This window comes from Crinia signifera, chromosome 6 (assembly GCF_055691185.1).
Source record: "Crinia signifera chromosome 6, ASM5569118v1, whole genome shotgun sequence".
NCBI lineage: Eukaryota > Metazoa > Chordata > Amphibia > Anura > Myobatrachidae > Crinia > Crinia signifera.
This window is the reverse complement of record NC_139222.1, coordinates 6,227,908-6,247,817: the sequence shown is the minus strand read 5'-3', so window position 1 is coordinate 6,247,817 and position 19,910 is coordinate 6,227,908. Positions and strand designations below refer to the sequence as shown.

Sequence of the window (19,910 nt, the reverse complement as noted above, 5' to 3'; positions counted from 1 at the left end):
TCAGCAGCCACGTGGGAGGACAAGGGTGGATTGGGGCCACAGATGCTGGGCTGAGTGGGGATGTGAGAGGGTGAGGGCACAGGTTCCGGGCAGAGCGGCTGGAAATCTGAGGGCTGGTGGGAGCACAAAGGGAGGATGGGAGCCAGACACGCCGGCTGCGTTGGGTTCAAGTGCAGGGGTGAGAGACAATGTAATGGCAACTGCCATGCTGCAGAAAGGCAGGTGCCCCACGATACTCCTGATCACCGCTGGCCACAGTGATCAGGAGTAAGGTAAAGTGCTGGTGTATACTGGCCCACTGCCAGCACTGTATATATAGTGACAAGGATCACAAACACAGGGTCTCAGGTGACGACTTGGTAGTTTATTCTCATCAGCAGGTACAGCATAGCAGGTGACACATATATATATATATATATACATAGTTGGTATCACAGGCAGTAGCATACAGGCATAGCAAACTCCTAACAGGCTCCAATGGTCCCTATACTATAACACCCCCGGCCTATCACTCAGGAAGATATTCCAACATCGAGAGCAAGGTGACTCTGCCCTGGAAACCCTTATTATCAGGAAATACCAGGTGCTGCTGATTGCACTTGGGATTATGCTACCAAAACCTGGCCTGGATCCTCCACATTACTTTCATGTGGGGGAATGCCGTCTCTGCTATATATACACACACACCTCCCAACATGACCCTCTCCAGGAGGGACACAATGCTCTGCTCCTGCACTTCCTTCTTCATTTATGATTGCCATCACCTGTTTTGAGCAGGTTCATTGATAATACCGGTATTTTAACACAGGTGTTGGTAATCATAAATTAAGAAGGAAGTCCAGGAACAGAGCATTGTGTCCCTCCTGGAGAGGGTCATGTTGGGAGGTATAATATGTATAATATCTATATATATATATATATATATATATATATATATATATATATATATATATATACACACATATACATACACATATACATACACACACACACTACCGTTCAAAAGCTTGGGGTCACTAATAGTGTGTACAGACGGTAATATTTGGCTTCCGATGTTCCCGATATAGGGAACATCGGAAGCCAAATCGCATGCTTTTTTAGGGCTTGCAAGCCCGATGCGCGCATATCGGCAGCCAGATAGAGAGGGCAGGCAAGACTATATAATGCAGATCTGCACTATATAGTCTAAATTGTGCCCCTCCCTGCATGGCTTGAGATGCGAGTCCCGATGCGATCTGATCACGTCGGGACTCGCATCTCACGGCAAGATCTGCCGTGTGTACACACCATTAGAGATTTCCTTCTTTTTTTACAGAAAGCGCTGCTGGTTTTTTTTCAATGAAGATAACATTAAACTAATCAGAAATACACTCTATATACATTGTTAATGTGGTAAATGACTATATTAGCTGCAAACGTCTGGAATATCTACATAGGATTATAGAGGCCCAGCAACCCGTGTTCTAATGGTACATTTTGTTTGCTAATCGCATTAGAAGACTAATGGATCATTGGAAAACCCTTGTGCAATTATGTTAGCACAACTGAAAATTAGTTTGCTCATTAGAGTAGCTATAAAACTGGCCATCCTTTGAGCTAGTTTAGTATCTGGATCACATTTGTGGGTTTGATTATACTCTCAAATGGCCAGAAAAAAAAAAGAGATGTGAAATTCCACAGTCTATTTTTGTCCTTAGAAATGAAGGCTATTCCATGCGAGAAATTGCCAAGAAACTGAACATTTCCTACAACAGAGTATACTACTCCCTTCAGAGACCAGCACAAACAGGCTCTAACCAGAGTAGAAAGAGTAGTGGGAGGCCCCGGTGCACAGCTGAGCAAGAAGACAAGTATGTTAGAGTCTCTAGTTTGAGAAATAGACGCCTCACAGATCCTCAACTGGCAGATTCATTAAATGGTACCCTTAAAACACCAGTGCCAACATCTAGTGAAAGAAAAGGTATTTATAATGAATATGGACAATGCACTCTAGCTCCACCTACCTGCACCAGCGGTAGCCTGTCTCTCTCCAACAGGTGGGAGCTGCTGTCCCGGGTGCCACACAGCCGGTCTGCTCTCTGCTGGAGCAGGCGGCTGCTTAATTTGGCAGCTGGCCAGATAGAACGGCAGGCAGAGGAGGTTTCTAGGTACTCGGAACCCCTCCCCCTGCGTACACAGTGGTTATATTGTAGAAAGACTATTTGGAATGTGTTGTTTATTTGGTTATACTCAGGGCTATTTTTCAGCAGGCTCCAGCAGGAACTGAGGCCCTTATTCTAGTTCACTCTTTCTGATAAAAATATTTCTTAGATGGACAAAACCATGTGCACTACAGGTGAGGCAGTTGTAAAACCCCACCCAAATCAAATTATATCTGCACAAGTAACACCTGCCTCACCTGCAGTGCACATGGTTTTGTCCATCTAAAGGTGCCCACAGACGCTACAATTGTACTGTGCTATGCGTTTTTGACTGTACAATGGTTCTATACAATTTTTCTTCCAGCTTGCTATGAGATGTGCACTTGGATGCATGTGATGAACCCATGTTTGTAATGTTAAATTTCAGATGTAGTCTAAAAAGTACGTGCAGCACGTACTTTTTTAGACATACAATATCGGGCTCCCGGGAACATAAACACCATCCAATAATTGTACATAAGATGCAATTTGTGCTTAAAAAGTACAAAACGCATTCGATAATTGATGCGTCTGTGGGCACCTTAAGAAATATTTTGTCAGAAAGAGTGAACTAGAATAAGGGCCACAGTTCCTGCTGGAGCCTGCTGAAAAATAGCCCTGGTTATACTGTTATACAACAAAAAGGACAGAAACCAAGCGCTGATCTTATTCTCATTTAATGGGGGTATGTTCAAGTATAACCTCTTCTTGAACCGCCCACAGAATCTGTTTTTTCTGACTGTAGCAACCTAATGGACCACACTGACCTTAGTGATGGTCCCTATGTGCATATAACGTTTTCTTTACTCTCTTGTCCAAACAATTATCACTCGCTCCAAAGGCCAAAGGTTAATGTACTGACCTGGGTACTGGTCCCTATTTTCCCGTAATAGTTTCTTTCAGGGCCCACGTTCCCCCGGATCAGAATACCAATAATGATAGCAGTTTTCTCCAGAAGTTTTATTTTCACAGATATAAAAGATGTCCAAACAGAATAAAAAATAGTAAACAAACAGGAGCCTTTACCAGGTGGAACCAACAGAAAACATTATTATCCTTCTCACCCGGGATGAGTATGGGATGCAATGTCTACTCAGATGGAAAAAAGCAACTGCTGGTCCTCCCTGGTCTCCTGATTACACCAACGCATTTCTGACAATGGTCCTTCCTCAGGGTGTAATTTGCACTATGATAGTGGAGGGTTTTTATACCCTAAGGTGAGTGTGTTTGTGGGAGGGATCAATGTCCTCCTCCTCACCGGTTGGGTACAAAACCCGGCATCTAGTCATAGTTGAGATAACTTGACTTTACATAAATGATAAAACAATCCCATACAAAACATATACACTTGATACTAAAATTGCATATTCCTAAAATACATGAAAATACATCAAAAAATCTATAAAAAATCTATAAGATACACAAAGGCTTTGTAGTTATATAAAGAACGGTATCCAGTTCCGTGACCAGGTTTTTAAAGACACTCCTGTGTCTCCCGCGCACCTTACGGTGCCCTATCGTGTCCATGCCGGAAATGGTGTACTGTCCGCGTCACTGACACGCAGACCCGGAAGTGGAGCGGCAGCTATGAACCGCATCTCTTCCGAATCCCCGTCTTCCACTCTCCTGTATAGCAGGGGAGAGTGTCTGATAATTCCACAGGTCGCCTGGTATTGAAGTCCATGCTGTATTTTCTTTCTAGGCACATATACATAGCGCGCAGCCTGGGATTCTTCAGAGTTTCCAGACCTCATTACTTCCGGTCTGTGGCACGCATGGATGATATGAAGTGGAACGCAAGCTGCTGTTAACGTAGTGACACTGTCACTCATTATTGACTGTATGAAAACAGCCCAACATGAAAAAGATAGAAAGAAACTTATATCAGTACAATATACTGTGTTGAATGTGTAATTGTTAGGAATAAGTCTAGTATAGTGTTCTAGTTCCAGAAGCCAGTGTAATGTAACCGTGCGTACAAACTATGGGACATGCTAAACGATATGCACCATAACGACCAGTCATAACATTTTAGTTTTTAATTATCCAGTGCGTACACACTATATCCTTCATCAGGGAGTTCCAGCGTCATCATCAGCAATATCGTATTGTCTGCAGTGTCATCTAATAAGTTTCCACCTCAAGTCCTGTGACTATATAATTAGATCTGATTGGAAGTAGATTATGATAAACTATTTAAAATGGCGGCTTAGTCCCTATCTGCTCCTACCTCCAGTCTCTGTTAGAAATGGGTCGTTCGCGAATGAAGCGGGTCTTTTGGACGGGTCCCATAAAAGACTGAGGGAGCCGCCGATCCCAAAAAGGTGAACCGTCGTTCTTTTACTTTCAGTTTCGTTTTTCATTACAATGCATTTGCCTGAGCTCAGCACTGCCACCTGTGGCAGCTGAGATGTACTGACTCCGGAGACTGAGTACAGTGCTGCGACTGCAAGTGAAAGAAAGAATAATAAGGCTGCTGCTGCTAGGGATGGCCATCGGTGCAAACACCATCGATGGCGATTCTGCACCCAGCCATCGATCAGTGTTTTACTCGGTCATGTATGTTCTTATTTGTTCAGCTCACTGTTAAAAAAAAAAGTAAAAGTTCAAAGTGAATCGATGATCCGTGTAAAAGATCCGGAGTTTTTCACGGACTGATCTGCTAGTGACCCGTTTTGCCCATCTCGTTAGTGACCCGTTTTGCCCATCTCTAGTCTCTGTCTCACAGCTCCCTCCCTTCATATTCCAGCAACAGATAATTTTGGTTTCACTTTCTGTTAAGGATTCATTTGGAACGTGGAGCAGCCTCTAGTGGTCACTGGTGGTACTTCACCTCAAAAAGGTTAGCATTTCATAAATCTGATCACATACACCACATTGTGTGCAGCTTTCTCAGCAGTGGACCGTCAGATGACACTGAAACTTTTACACTACAGAGACCATGAAAGGTTTCAAAACTGCAGCCCAAGTCTAGAGACCATAGAGTTGGACATCCAGAGTGGAGAGGGGACGTGAATCAAGTCTATATAGCACCAGCATGGAGTATTCTACCTGCGGTCATTGTGGGACCCGCCCCCACTGCGGCTCTGATGATCGATGTCTTAGGTACCACTGGGCTGGAGTCGCTGCTTTTCATTCCATCACGGCTATTGGAAAAAAAAACGTTATTGTTTTTTTAATTCACAATCCTTGGCTTTCAGCGCTGACCGCCATGGGCAGCGCTATCCATATGGCAACGTCAGCTGCCAAAATCGAGTTGTCGGAACAGTCAGGACCACTGACCATTCATACGTTGCTTAGCACATGGGCATGCTATCTTGTAGATCACAGCATCATTAATAATGCACCGCTGTTATTCATTACACGCGGGTAGGTGGTAAGTGCGGCACAGGACAGGATTAAGCCTGGGGGGGGCCCTGTGGAAGGTGGTGTAAATGGTGGTGGTGGGTTATATTTGATTATGCATATCTCCCAACATGACCCATTCCTTTTCCAGCTCATGAAACCTGCACTTGTGCTTGAATTCTGACCACCTGGTACTGCTGCTGCATAAGAGGGAAAGCTAGTGATGTCAGTGCACTCCAGCCAGGGACCCCATGGAAAAGGGGAGCCCGGGGTACAGTATGCCCTGCTGCCCCCCCCTCCTTTAATCTGGCTATTCTGCTGCATATAACACGCTCAGTTACAGATTTGATTTATCCTGTCGGTCACTGGATACAGATGTAGTCAGTAAAACAAGATGTTTATTGCTCGATGTCTTCAAAAAGATAATTCTCCACACACACACACATCACGGAAGTCAGTCTAGAAGGATACACACATTAAGGGCGCACAGACCCGATCTTTAAAATGCAATCAGATAGAGACACAAAAGAGGCCCCCTAGTGTGCATTTCAAAGAAAAGTCTTGTTCAGTCACCACCAAACCCCCTTTCTGCTGCTAGGACAATGGGTGTGGTGAGACCGAATTCCAACGGTCATTAATCCGACATCAGAATCCCTACTGCCAGGACTCGGACAAGTGGGGTGAGTGCTACGAAGCCCCTCGCAAGCTAGATGGCTCAATGCGCTCGCCACAGGATTCATTATCCCACTAAGAGGCTCGTTGACCCCTGTGAGGATGGAGGATTAATGGAAATGTTGGGTGTGTTTTCTGTGTGTAACCAGATGTGATTTCCCTGTATAACATTCCCACACTCAGAACACAGAAATAGCTTCAAACCCCTTTCTCTGATGTTTAGCACAATCAACTTTATATGTAAAACATTTCCATCACTCAAGAACATGTTAGTAGTTTCTCACCTGTGATTTCTCAGATGTGTAGCAAGATGTGATTTATATTTAAAACATTTCCCACACGCAGAACATGGAAACGGTTTCTCACCTGTATGATTTCTCAGATGTGTATCAAGATGCGATTTATGTTTAAAGCATTTCTCACACTCAGAACATGGAAACGGTTTCTCCCCTGTATGAGTTCTCTGATGTACAACAAGATTTGATTTGTGTGTAAAACATTTTCCGCAGTTCATACATGGAAATGGTTTGTCACCTGTGTGAGTTCTCTCATGTGTAACCAGAGATGATTTGTCTGTAAAACATTTCCCGCACACAGAACACGGAAATGGCTTCTCCCCTGTGTGAGTTCTCTGATGTCGAACAAGATGTGATTTCTCAGGAAAACATTTCCCGCACTCAGAACATGGAAAAGGATTCTCACCTGTGTGGCGTCGTTCGTGTGCAACAAGATTTGATTTGTGCATATAACATTTCCCACACTCAGAACATGAAAATGGCTTCTCGCCTGTGTGACTTCTCTCATGTTTGATAAGATACGGTTTCCGTGTGAAACATTTCCCACACTCAGAACACGGAAATGACTTTTCGCCTGTATGAGTTTTCTCATGTCTAGCAAGAGTTGATTTGTATGCAAAACCTTTACCACACTCAGAACAGGGAAATGGCCTCTCAACCACCATAGCTGACTGATTAGTCATACGCTTTGTGTTTTGTGTAAAACATTTCCCACCTGAAGACCAAGGAATTATTTTATCTGCAGTATGAAATGTAACAATATCTGCTCTATCAAGGGAAAGCTCCCCATGGTTAGAGGGATTAGATGCTTTATCTGCACTGTGTGCTACTTGATATATCACTGTTGAAATGGGGTTTTCTTTTGGAGAATCGTGGGTGATGTCGTTATCTTCTAATTCCCCACGGAGAGACAAACGGAGATGTTCCTTTGGGGTTTCCCGGCTGCTGCGTCCATCTGCGGAAAGTAACATATGTAACAAAAGCATTTACCTGTAACAAATTCATTTATGCCCCTTTCAGACCGCACATATTAACCGGTATTTTGCCGGTTTTTTTTTTACCGTTTCAAAACGGTAATATGTGCGGTCTGAAAGGTATTTGGAAACGGTGAAAAAGCCGGGTCCTACCCGTTTCAGACCCGTTTTTTTTGCAGGGTCTGAAACGGTAATTAGGACCCAGCCAATGTGAGCACAAGCTGGTCCCGCTATGTGCATATCTAATGAGCGGGACTGCTTGTGCTGTGAATATTTAATGAGCGGGTCCCCGCCCCTATGCATATCTAATGAGCGTGACCGCTAGTGAAGTGAATATTTAATGTGTGTCCTCGCTCCGTGCAGAATGAGGGGGTCCCACTAATTAAATATTCACTGCACAAGCAGTCCCATTCATTAGATATGCATAGGGGCGGGAACCCGCTCATTAAATATTCACTGCACAAGTGGTCCCCCTCATTAGATATGCATAGGGGCGGGACCTCAGTGCTTAACATGCAGGGCTTTCACACCGCAAAACCTGGTCAGTAAGTGCGGTCTGAAAGGGGCATAAACCTGCTATTTAAAAACATTTTAAATACCGGGTATAAGCAGGTTTTGCAGTGTGAAAGCAGCTTTAGGGTCAACTTCATAATTAATGAGCACCTTCTAATGAGAATGGTTACTATGGACAACGTCACTCTTCAATAGAACACTCATCTTATATATAAACTACGCCTGACCTCTATGAGGTGAAGTACCGCCAGTGATCACTAGAGGCCACTCAAGGACTAAATGCATAACAGAAAGTGAAAGCAATATCTTCAGGGACACTGATCCGTTTCAAACTTGCTGTATATGGAGAGAGGGAGCTGCGAAGACAGGGATTGGAGGTAGGAGCAGATAGGGACTGGGGGTGGGGTGGTTAGTTTGCGGGTAAAAAACTGTCACAGCTCAAAGTGAAAATAAAAACTGTCACAGCTCAAACGGAAAGCCCATTGCAGGAGCTGTCATTTTGATGGGCTTTTATCTAGTCAGATTATAAAATGACGTTAAGAAACAATTGGGTACAGGGCCCTGCTTGAGAAAGCTCAGAGGGAGAAGTGAAACGCGTCAGCGCTCGAGTCTGCTGGGATCAGCCAGAAAGAGACTTAGTGGGAGGAGCCTGTAAGAGCAGGCAAGCATAGTCCCTGAGATTACCGCAAATGAAGTGCCACAGTGCTCCAGAACCCAGTGGTCACCTACAGGTAGGGATGGACCATCGATAATTCAAAATCATTGATGGTTTATCACTGGTGTAGAATACTTTGGCCATCGATGAAAAGAACCGGAGGGTTTCCCTCCATCAATGACAGAGCATAACCGAATCTTTTTTTTGTTTTTCTTAATCAGGGGGCCGGGACACAGAATAGCTCCACCCCCGACACTCGTAATGCCCCGTGGGACAGTTAGTCGTACAAAAGGGATGGCCATCGACAGTTAAAACCATCAATGGTCATGCATCACATAGTATGCTACCACCTATGGTCATTTGCACGATAGCCATCCCTACCTACAGAGTCTGTCAGTGCTGGTTTCCCGGTCAGAAGCAGAGTAGTGGGCAGGGAGACCCTGAAGCCCGCTGTCCCATTTCTGTTGAATACCAAACGACACATGATCCATTCAGTCTGTAACATCCAGTCTCCTCTGGAACAGTGGTTGCCACCTTCTGCGATGTCCAAGCTGAATCAAGCTGAAGAAGATGCTGGACCACTACAGATCCCGAATCCATCAAGGTTTGATGGGGAGTACAAAGGGGTCAGGGATTTCTGATTCAGTGCAAGGTTCCGGTTGTCTGGACAGGTCCCACCATGGGCCTCCACAATATGGGAGATGAACCACTAGTCAACAATCGCACTAATTTCCTAGCAGCCTTCAAGAAAAGTTTTGATATATCTGGACAGGTGTCCATCAGGTATCCTTTGACACAAGGTACCCAGTCGGTGGGATAATATGCCTTCAGGGATACGTTCAGCAAGAAAGCCGATGAAACACTCCATGGAAATCGGACTGCTCTATGGGCCTGTGACGTGGGTAAATGCCTTGTTGTGGAAGAGTATCCTCTATGGCTTCCAGAAACTCAGCCAGTGTCTGAATAGATCAAGGAGATATCAATAAACGTTGGGTCATTAGAGTTCAAGTCACCCACGAAACTGACCTTTTTCTTCAGAACAAGGATGGAAGTCTAAGACTTTGTATCAACAGGGTCTTACCGCAGATCTCTGAGGATTTCAATCCGTTAAAAAGGGGAAACTTTTTACCAAGCTGGATCTTCGTGGCGCCTATAACCTATTTAGCATCCGGTCTGGGGATGGGAGGAAGACGGCCTTCATCACTTGTGAAGGTCACTACAAGTACTTGGTCAAGCCATTTGGCTTATGCAACTCACCTGCTGTCTTCAATAAGTCCATGAATAACATCTTTCAACATCTCTTATTTTATTACGTCTCAGAGGATGGATTGAGTCCTCGTAAGAATGTACGTGATCTGCTTTCTCGATTTAGAATTAACGAGCTCTACAGCAAATTTGAAATATTCTTAAAATGTCTGGGATATATTATGTTGAGCTTTAGCCTTCAGAAGGACACAGTAAAAATCTCCACCAATGTCAACTGTCATCGTCCGACGGGGTTGAAGGCCATATGACGCTTCCTTGGGTTCTTCTACTAATTATCTGTTGACCATTCCATTAACCACATTCATCAAGAAGAGTCCAGGTAGCAGAGCGTGGCTTCCTTAAGGGTGAAGCTTTCTCTAATCTGAAGAACTGTTTCATCTCAACTCTTAGTCTAAGACAACCCAATAGTGACTCGGCTTTCTTCCTGGAGGTGGATGCTTCAACGGTGGTGGTTAGGATGGTGCAAAAAGACGATAAGAAAAAAGTTATTCTTTTCCCGCAAATGATTGTCTCTGGAGAAGAATTATGTAAGAAAGCAGTAAGAGAACAAGGAACTAATCCTCAGGAACTATAAAAATCGAGAAATCAAGGTTCCATAAGGGAGATTTTCAGGTGGGACAGGTTCATCAAGCACATGGTCTCTGACGAATGGGTACAATTTAGTTCTAAGTATGGGTTAGCATAGCGACATGCTGTGAGGGAGAGAGCAGGGGTATAATAGGGGCTGATGGCTCCTGATGTATGAGATACACCAGAGAGTGCGGGGAGGAGACTGGTCAGATCTCTGGGCTGGTAACACATAGTGACATGATGTGAGGGGGAGAGCAGGAGTATAATAGGGGCTGAAGGCTCCTAATGTATGAGATACACCAGAGAGTGCGGGGAGGAGACTGGTCAGATCACTGGGCTGGTAACACACAGTGACATGATGTGAGGGGGAGAGCAGGAGTATAATAGGGGCTGATGGCTGCTGATGTATGAGATACACCAGAGTGTGGGGAGGAGACTGGTCAGATCTCTGGGCTGGTAACACACAGTGACATGATGTGAGGGGGAGAGCAGGAGTATAATAGGGGCTGATGGCTCCTGATGTATGAGATACACCAGAGAGTGCGGGGAGGAGACTGGTCAGATCTCTGGGCTGGTAACACACAGTGACATGATGTGAGGGGGAGAGCAGGAGTATAATAGGGGCTGATGGCTCCTGATGTATGAGATACACCAGAGAGTGCGGGGAGGAGACTGGTCAGATCTCTGGGCTGGTAACATACAGTGACATGATGTGAGGGGGAGAGCAGGAGTATAATAGGGGCTGATGGCTGCTGATGTATGAGATACACCAGAGAGTGCGGGGAGGAGACTGGTCAGATCTCTGGGCTGGTAACACACAGTGACATGATGTGAGGAAGAGAGCAGGAGTATAATAGGGGCTGATGGCTCCTGATGTATGAGATACACCAGAGAGTGTGGGGAGGAGACTGGTCAGATCTCTGGGCTGGTAACACACAGTGACATGATGTGAGGGGAGAGCAGGAGTATAATAGGGGCTGATGGTTCCTGATGTATGAGATACACCAGAGAGTGTGGGGAGGAGACTGGTCAGATCTCTGGGCTGGTAACACACAGTGACATGATGTGAGGAGGAGAGCAGGTTGTATAATAGGGGCTGATGGCTCCTGATGTATGAGATACACCAGAGAGTGCAGGGAGGAGACTGGTCAGATCTCTGGGCTGGTAACACACAGTGACATGATGTGAGGGGGAGAGCAGGAGTATAATAGGGGCTGATGGCTCCTGATGTATGAGATACACCAGAGAGTGCGGGGAGGAGACTGGTCAGATCTCTAGGCTGGTAACACACAGTGACATGATGTGAGGGGGAGAGCAGGAGTATAATAGGGGCTGATGGTTTTTGATGTATGAGATACACCAGAGAGTGCAGGGAGGAGACTGGTCAGATCTCTGGGCTGGTAATACACAGTGACATGATGTGAGGGGGAGAGCAGGAGTATAATAGGGGCTGATGGCTCCTGATGTATGAGATACACCAGAGAGTGCGGGGAGGAGACTGGTCAGATCTCTGGGCTGGTAACACACAGTGACATGATGTGAGGGGGAGAGCAGGAGTATAATAGGAGATGATGGCTCCTGATGTATGAGATACACCAGAGAGTGCGGAGAGGAGACTGGTCAGATCTCTGGGCTGGTAACACACAGTGACATGATGTGAGGGGGAGAGCAGGAGTATAATAGTGGCTCCTTACTCCACCACTTGGCAGATACTTTGGGAGAATATGTGACTCTGTACTTATTGATTATTACTTACCTGTGCTGATGTCTGTAGGGATTTTCTCCTCCTTACACTGCTGATCACCCATCACATATGTGTCTTCTTCCACCTTAATATCAGTCAAATACTTCTCTTCTCCTCCATCTGTATCTTCTGCCTTCATATCAGTCACATACGTCTCTTCTTCTCCCTCTGTATCTTCTGCCTTCATATCAGTCACATACGTCTCTTCTCCCTCTGTACCTTCTGCCTTCATATCAGTCACATACTTCTCTTCTCCTCCCTCTGTATCTTCTGCCTTCATATCAGTCACATACGTCTCTTCTTCTCCCTCTGTACCTTCTGCCTTCATATCAGTCATATACGTCTCTTCTCCTCCATCTGTATCTTCTGCCTTCATATCAGTCACATACGTCTCTTCTTCTCCCTCTGTACCTTCTGCCTTCATATCAGTCACATACGTCTCTTCTTCTCCCTCTGTATCTTCTGCCTTCATATCAGTCACATACGTCTCTTCTCCCTCTGTACCTTCTGCCTTCATATCAGTCACATACGTCTCTTCTTCTCCCTCTGTATCTTCTGCCTTCATATCAGTCACATACGTCTCTTCTCCCTCTGTACCTTCTGCCTTCATATCAGTCACATACGTCTCTTCTCCTCCATCTGTATCTTCTGCCTCCATATCAGTCACATACTTCTCTTCTCCTCCATCTGTATCTTCTGCCTTCATATCAGTCACATACGTCTCTTCTTCTCCCTCTGTATCTTCTGTCTTCATATCAGTCACATATGTCTCTTCTTCTCCCTCTGTATCTTCTACCTTCATATCAGTCACATACGTCTCTTCTTCTCCCTCTGTATCTTCTGCTTTCATATCAGTCACATACGTCTCTTCTTCTCCCTCTGTATCTTCTGCCTTCATATCAGTCACATACGTCTCTTCTTCTCCCTCTGTATCTTCTGCCTTCATATCAGTCACATACGTCTCTTCTCCCTCTGTATCTTCTGCCTTCATATCAGTCACATACGTGTCTTCTTCTCCCTCTGTATCTTCTGTCTTCATATCAGTCACATACGTCTCTTCTTCTCCCTCTGTATCTTCTGCCTTCATATCAGTCACATACGTCTCTTCTTCTCCCTCTGTATCTTCTGCCTTCATATCAGTCACATACGTCTCTTCTTCTCCCTCTGTACCTTCTGCCTTCATATCAGTCACATATGTTTCTTCTTCTCCCTCTGTATCTTCTGCCTTCATATCAGTCACATACGTCTCTTCTTCTCCCTCTGTATCTTCTACCTTCATATCAGTCACATACGTCTCTTCTTCTCCCTCTGTACCTTCTCCCTTCATATCAGTCACATACGTCTCTTCTTCTCCCTCTGTATCATCTGCCTTCATATCAGTCACATACGTCTCTTCTCCTCCCTCTGTATCTTCTGCCTTCATATCAGTCACATACGTCTCTTCTTCTCCCTCTGTATCTTCTGCCTTCATATCAGTCACATACGTCTCTTCTTCTCCCTCTGTATCTTCTGCCTTCATATCAGTCACATACGTCTCTTCTCCCTCTGTATCTTCTGCCTTCATATCAGTCACATACGTCTCTTCTTCTCCCTCTGTATCTTCTGCCTTCATATCAGTCACATACGTCTCTTCTTCTCCCTCTGTATCTTCTGTCTTCATATCAGTCACATACGTCTCTTCTTCTCCCTCTGTATCTTCTGCCTTCATATCAGTCACATACGTCTCTTCTTCTCCCTCTGTATCTTCTGCTTTCATATCAGTCACATACGTCTCTTCTTCTCCCTCTGTATCTTCTGCCTTCATATCAGTCACATACGTCTCTTCTTCTCCCTCTGTATCTTCTGCCTTGATATCAGTCACATACGTCTCTTCTTCTCCCTCTGTATCTTCTGCCTTCATATCAGTCACATACGTCTCTTCTCCTCCATCTGTATCTTCTACCTTCTTGATAACAGTCAGGTATTCACCCTATATTACAACAATAAAATTAGACAATAGAATATCAGTGTATAAGACACACAGCTTCTGTACAGATCATATAGTGACAGTCACTTTGGTATATTGGGGAGACCCTAAATCCTACCTACTTGATCCTCCTGTGGGGTCCTGTGGTTGTCCTCTACACAATCCTGGGAATACAGAGAACGGCGACATCTCTCTGGGGTATTCCTGTTACTGGGCCCATCTGTAGGAGACACACAGTGACTGAGTACGTTGTATAGATGTGATTATCATATGATGGGTGTGTGTATACCCCCATACCTGCTCTCCCCTGTATAATAAATGTCTCCTCTTATCCAGTGATGTGAGGGGCCGGTGATTCTCCATCATCACATTCTTGTACAGACCCCTGTGTTCCTCTATATACTCCCCATCCTGCATGGAGAGATAGACAGTGACATCCTGATACCTTATAGGCACCTGACACACAATTATACAGTCATCACCCAGACACATCCCCAGTGTTACTGTATAACGCCCTATACCCAGCAGTCACCTCTCCGGTCACATCCACCGGTGTTACTGTATAACGTCCCATCCCAGCAGTCACCTCTCCGGTCACATCCCCCGGTGTTACTGTATAACGTCCCATTCCCAGCAGTCACCTCTCTGGTCACATCCCCGGTGTTACTGTATAATGTCCCATTCCCAGCAGTCACCTCTCCAGTCACACCCCCCAGTGTAACTGTATAACGTCCCATTCCCAGTGTTCAGCTCTCCGGTCACATCCCCCAGTGTTACTGTATAATGTTTAATTCCCAGCAGTCACCTCTCTGGTCACATTCCCCGGTGTTACTGTATAACGTCCCATTCCCAGCAGTCACCTCTCCGGTCACATCCCCCATGTTACTGTAGAACGTCCCATTCCCAGCAGTCACCTCTCTGTCACATCCCCCGGTGTTACTGTATAATGTCCCATTCCCAGCAGTCACCTCTCCGGTCACATCCCCCGGTGTTACTGTATAACGTCCCATTCCCAGCAGTCACCTCTCCGGTCACATCCCCCGGTGTTACTGTATAACGTCCCATTCCCAGCAGTCACCTCTCCGGCCACATCCCCCTGTGTTACTGCATAACGTCCCATTCCCAGCAGTCACCTCTCCGGCCACATCCCCCTGTGTTACTGCATAACGTCCCATTCCCAGCAGTCACCTCTCCGGTCACACCCCCCAGTGTTACTGTATAACGTCCCATTCCCAGCAGTCACCTCTCCTGTCACATCCCCCCGGTGTTACTGCATAATGTCCCATTCCCAGCAGTCACCTCTCCGGCCACATCTCCCTGTGTTACTGCATAATGTCCCATTCCCAGCAGTCACCTCTCCGGTCACACCCCCCAGTGTTACTGTATAACGTCCCATTCCCAGCAGTCACCTCTCCTGTCACATCCCCCCGGTGTTACTGTATAATGTCCCATTCCCAGCAGTCACCTCTCCTGTCACATCCCCCCGGTGTTACTGTATAATGTCCCATTCCCAGCAGTCACCTCTCTGGTCACATCCCCCGGTGTTACTATATAACGTCCCATTCCCAGCAGTCACCTCTCTGGTCACATCCCCCGGTGTTACTGTATAATGTCCCATTCCCAGCAGTCACCTCTCCGGTCACATCCCTGGTGTACTGTATAACATCCCATTCCCAGCAGTCACCTCTCCGGTCACATCCCCGGTGTTACTGTATAACATCCCATTCCCAGCAGTCACCTCTCCGGTCACATCCCCCGGTATACTGTATAACATCCCATTCCCAGCAGTCACCTCTCCGGTCACATCCCCCGGTGTTACTGTATAACGTCCCATTCCCAGCAGTCACCTCTCCGGTCACATCCCCCGGTGTTACTGTGTAACGTCCCATTCCCAGCAGTCACCTCTCCGGTCACATCCCCAGGTGTTACTGTATAACGTCCCATTCCCAGCAGTCACCTCTCCAGTCACATCCCCGTGTTACCATATAACGTCCCATTCCCAGCAGTCACCTCTCCGGTCACATCCCCCGGTGTTACTGTATAACCTCCCTTTCCCAGAAGTCACCTCTGCAGTCACATCCCCCGGTGTTACTGTATAACTTCCCATTCCCATCAGTCACCTCTCCTGTCACCACCCCCCCCCCCCGGTGTTACTGTATAACGTCCCATTCCCAGCAGTCACCTCTCCGGTCACATCTCCCGGTGTTACTGTATAACGTCACATTCTCAGCAGTCACCTCTCCGGTCACATCCCCGGTGTTACTGTATAATGTCCCATTCCCAGCAGTCACCTCTCCTGTCACATCCCCGGTGTTACTGTATAACATCCCATTCCCAGCAGTCACCTCTCCGGTCACATCCCCCGGTGTTACTGTATAACGTCCCATTCCCAGCAGTCACCTCTCCGGTCACATCCCCCGGTGTTACTGTATAACATCCCATTCCCAGCAGTCACCTCTCCAGTCACATCCCAAGTGTTACTGTATAACGTCCCATTCCCAGCAGTCACCTCTCCGGTCACATCTCCGGTGTTACTTTATAACGTCCCATTCTCAGCAGTCACCTCTCCGGTCACATCCCCGGTGTTACTGTATAATGCCCCATTCCCAGCAGTCACCTCTCCGGTCACATCCCCCGGTGTTACTGTATAACGTCCCATTCCCAGCAGTCACCTCTCTGGTCACATCCCCCGGTGTTACTGTATAACGTCCCATTCCCAGCAGTCACCTCTCCTGTCACATCCCCAGTGTTACTGTATAACGTCCCATTCCCAGCAGTCACCTCTCCGGTCACATCCCCTGGTGTTACTGTATAACGTCCCATTCCCAGCAGTCACCTCTCCGGTCAGCAGCTGAATGATCTTGTTGGTGAGTAACACAACCTTCTGGTCACTGTGCCTCTCATGTATCAGTGAGTGAGGTGGAGGCACCGCTGGAGGGTGTCGGATGATCGGCAGATATTTTCTTCTATACGGCGCACTGATAGAAATATCAGAAAAGATAATGAGGATAACCGGAGGTACAGTAGGCTGCAATGCCCGATTTTAAAATGCTGAAATACATAGAAACATTGAACAAGTCTGCCCTATCTGATCTCTAGTTCTGTGTAAGAATATTCATATTCCCATCCAAACCACGTACACATTGCTCTTCTGTATTAGCCTCTACCACAATGCGCCCTGCCCTCCGGGGAATAGATGCTGCGTGCATCACAGTGATGGGTGAGCTTGGAGGCAGCCCAGTCTATCAGTAAGTGCTGGGCACATCCCAAAGAGATGCTGACAGGGCCACCCTCCCCCATCTCCGGCCAGCCACAGGGTTGGGGTAGGGGATAACAGGGGGCACAGGGGAGTGTGAGGGGATAACAGGGGGGCACAGGGGAGTGTGAGGGGATAACAGGGGGCACAGGGGAGAGTGAGGGGATAACAGGGGGCACAGGGGAGTGCGAGGGGATAACAGGGGGCACAGGGGAGTGTGAGGGGATAACAGGGGGCACAGGGGAGTGCGAGGGGATAACAGGGGGCACAGGGGAGTGTGAGGGGATAACAGGGGGCACAGGGGAGTGTGTGGGGATAACGGGGGCACAGGGGAGTGCGAGGGGATAACAGGGGGGCACAGGGGAGTGTGTGGGGATAACGGGGGCACAGGGGAGTGTGAGGGGATAACAGGGGGGCACAGGGGAGTGTGAGGGGACAACAGGGATTGGGGACGGGATAACAGGGGGCACATGCTGCAGGGGGTACAGAGATCAGGACCTGGTGGTGTCGGACAAAGCGATGTCTCCCGGGAGCAGAAGGCGGCGTTCAGAAGGAAGGAATACGCGGAACACACATCCGAGGGAAGGCAAGTGGAACGCACAGGCCGGAAGCCTGGTGGAACGCACAGGCCGGGTGGACCGCACAGGCCGGAAGCCGGTGGAACGCACAGGCCGGGTGGACCGCACAGGCCGGAAGCTGGTGGAACGCACAGGCCGGGTGGACCGCACAGGCCGGAAGCCGGTGGAACGCACAGGCCGGATGACTGAGGGAGTGGGGACATTTAGGCCGAAAGCTGGGTAAAACGCACAGGCCGGAAGCCGGGTGTGTAATGCCTTCCGCCTGGTGAGGAGACTGAGGAGACGTTCCAGGCAAGGACTCGGGAGCCTCTGGTGGTAAGTCCACATGGGGAGATGTACAGAGATAAAGTGATGCACTTACAGCTGGGACAGGCCGCCATTATTACCCGGTTCCCCTATAATGTCCTCATCTCGCCCAAATACCATACCCTCCAACATTTGAACAGCAGAAACCGGTACACATTCGTAAAGGGGGCGTGTGAATAAAGGGGGTGTGGTAAGCCCTCCCTCTCCTGTAGCATAGCCTCCAACTAAGGATGCCAATCACAGGGCATCCCGGAATTTGGGATTGAAAAATGCTTCCCTTATACAAAATCCCACCCGGCCGCCCGCATATTTACTTACAATTGTGGTGCAGCCGGGCCGGTCAGCGATGGAGCTGGGCGTGTAGGCAGGAGGATGCAGCCTGGGTGGGTGGTTCGTCTGGCGATGCTATGGGGGTCCGGGAAGAGGTGAGTACAGGGAGCCTGGGTGGGTGGGCGGTATCATGGAGGTCAGCGTGGTGCACACAGGAAATCCCGGCGTTTTAGGGGCCAAATCCCGCCGATCCCGGGATTGGCCACCCTACCTCCAACTGTACCTATTTTAGCCGGTACAGTACCGTTAAATCAAAGTGTACCGAAAGTACCGTTAAATCAAAGTGTACCGAAAGACGGCTCACCTTGTAGGGCTTTTCTTGTCTCCCATACTGCGGTGGGTAAGGAGGAGAGGAGGTCGAGCGAGGAAGCCCGGGCATCGAAGCTGGAAGCAGGCGGCTGCACTGACCGCGATCAGCCACAGCCAGCTGTCCGCCGCCGCCACACGTGACCCAGCCTGGCCAATCACAGGACGCACATGGCTGAGTTGGACAGCGGGAGCGGCGTCAGCGCATCATCTGACTCGGTGGCGGCTAATCGTACCGCAGTCACTGGCTACAGCAGCACGGGATGAGGAGAAGGGAGGCAGCCGGGCCGGGGAGAGGGCTGTGCGGGGGCTGGGGGAGAATACTAGGCCTATGTGTGTGTGCGCGCGCCATGCGCCATTATCATGCTGCTGTGTTATGGCCAGCACAAGGGGGCAGCAGGGAGGTGCTGAGCGGAGGAGAGGCTGCTCAGTATGCTGAGCATTGCTAATATTTTTATATTGCATGATGTTAATTTTAAATGCATATATCTGAAAAAATGGCCAGTATACATTCGTAAAGGGGGCGTGACCACGCCTCCTTTAGTCATGGCCATGCCCCCTTTCCGTATGTGTACAGATTTCTGCCCTTCAAATGTTGGAGGGTATGCTGTAGAAGCCCCTATTACCTCCTGTATGCCCCTCACTAGGGATGGGACATCGAAAGAAAACATCAGTTAAATGATGTTTTTCAACATTGGTTACAAAACATCATATAGACCTAAACGTTGGTACTCTGAAACCAATATTAACCGATGTTTTTCTTTCATCTATCCTGGTGCCGCAGCTTGACCTTGGGATGTAGGAGGGTCCAAAGGAGCCAGGCACCTATGCTAAACTTTCAGAGAGGTAGGCTCCTCCCTTCTGCATCCCAGAATTCCTCAGTTTCGTTTAGATGCCCACTGGAGTGGGTGCTATGCTGAACAGGCTGCGTGAAGCAACTAGAAAAGAGTTAG

General features: G+C 47.6%; 2 protein-coding genes across 6 annotated transcripts in view; one reads left to right on the top strand and one right to left on the bottom strand.

Annotated features, from left to right (window-relative positions):
* Positions 1-2,790: 2,790 nt before the first annotated feature.
* On the bottom strand, positions 2,791-18,154 carry LOC146009859 (uncharacterized). 3 transcript variants are annotated; one of them, XM_083150412.1, is made up of 7 exons: positions 17,936-18,154; positions 17,018-17,159; positions 14,479-14,592; positions 14,304-14,401; positions 12,228-14,184; positions 6,564-7,448; positions 2,791-4,018 (listed from the first exon to the last, which is right to left on the bottom strand). In XM_083150412.1, exons 5-7 carry the CDS (start codon positions 14,113-14,115, stop codon positions 4,005-4,007), a joined length of 2,787 nt encoding a protein of 928 aa, XP_083006538.1. In that variant the 5' UTR covers positions 14,116-14,184; positions 14,304-14,401; positions 14,479-14,592; positions 17,018-17,159; positions 17,936-18,154; the 3' UTR covers positions 2,791-4,004. The 3 variants fall into 3 exon arrangements, with proteins under 3 accessions (XP_083006538.1, XP_083006537.1, XP_083006535.1); XM_083150411.1 differs by having other exon boundaries at positions 2,791-7,448; positions 14,300-14,401; XM_083150409.1 differs by having other exon boundaries at positions 2,791-7,448.
* The window catches only part of LOC146009863 (uncharacterized), a 245,378-nt gene continuing 243,487 nt past the window's right edge, over positions 18,020-19,910 (top strand). Inside the window, exon 1 of one of the 3 annotated variants that reach the window (XM_083150424.1) lies at positions 18,020-18,330. The gene's annotated coding sequence lies outside the window, so the exon portion shown is untranslated. The remainder of the gene's footprint in view (positions 18,331-19,910) is intronic. The other 2 variants (XM_083150423.1, XM_083150422.1) reach the window with 2 other exon arrangements.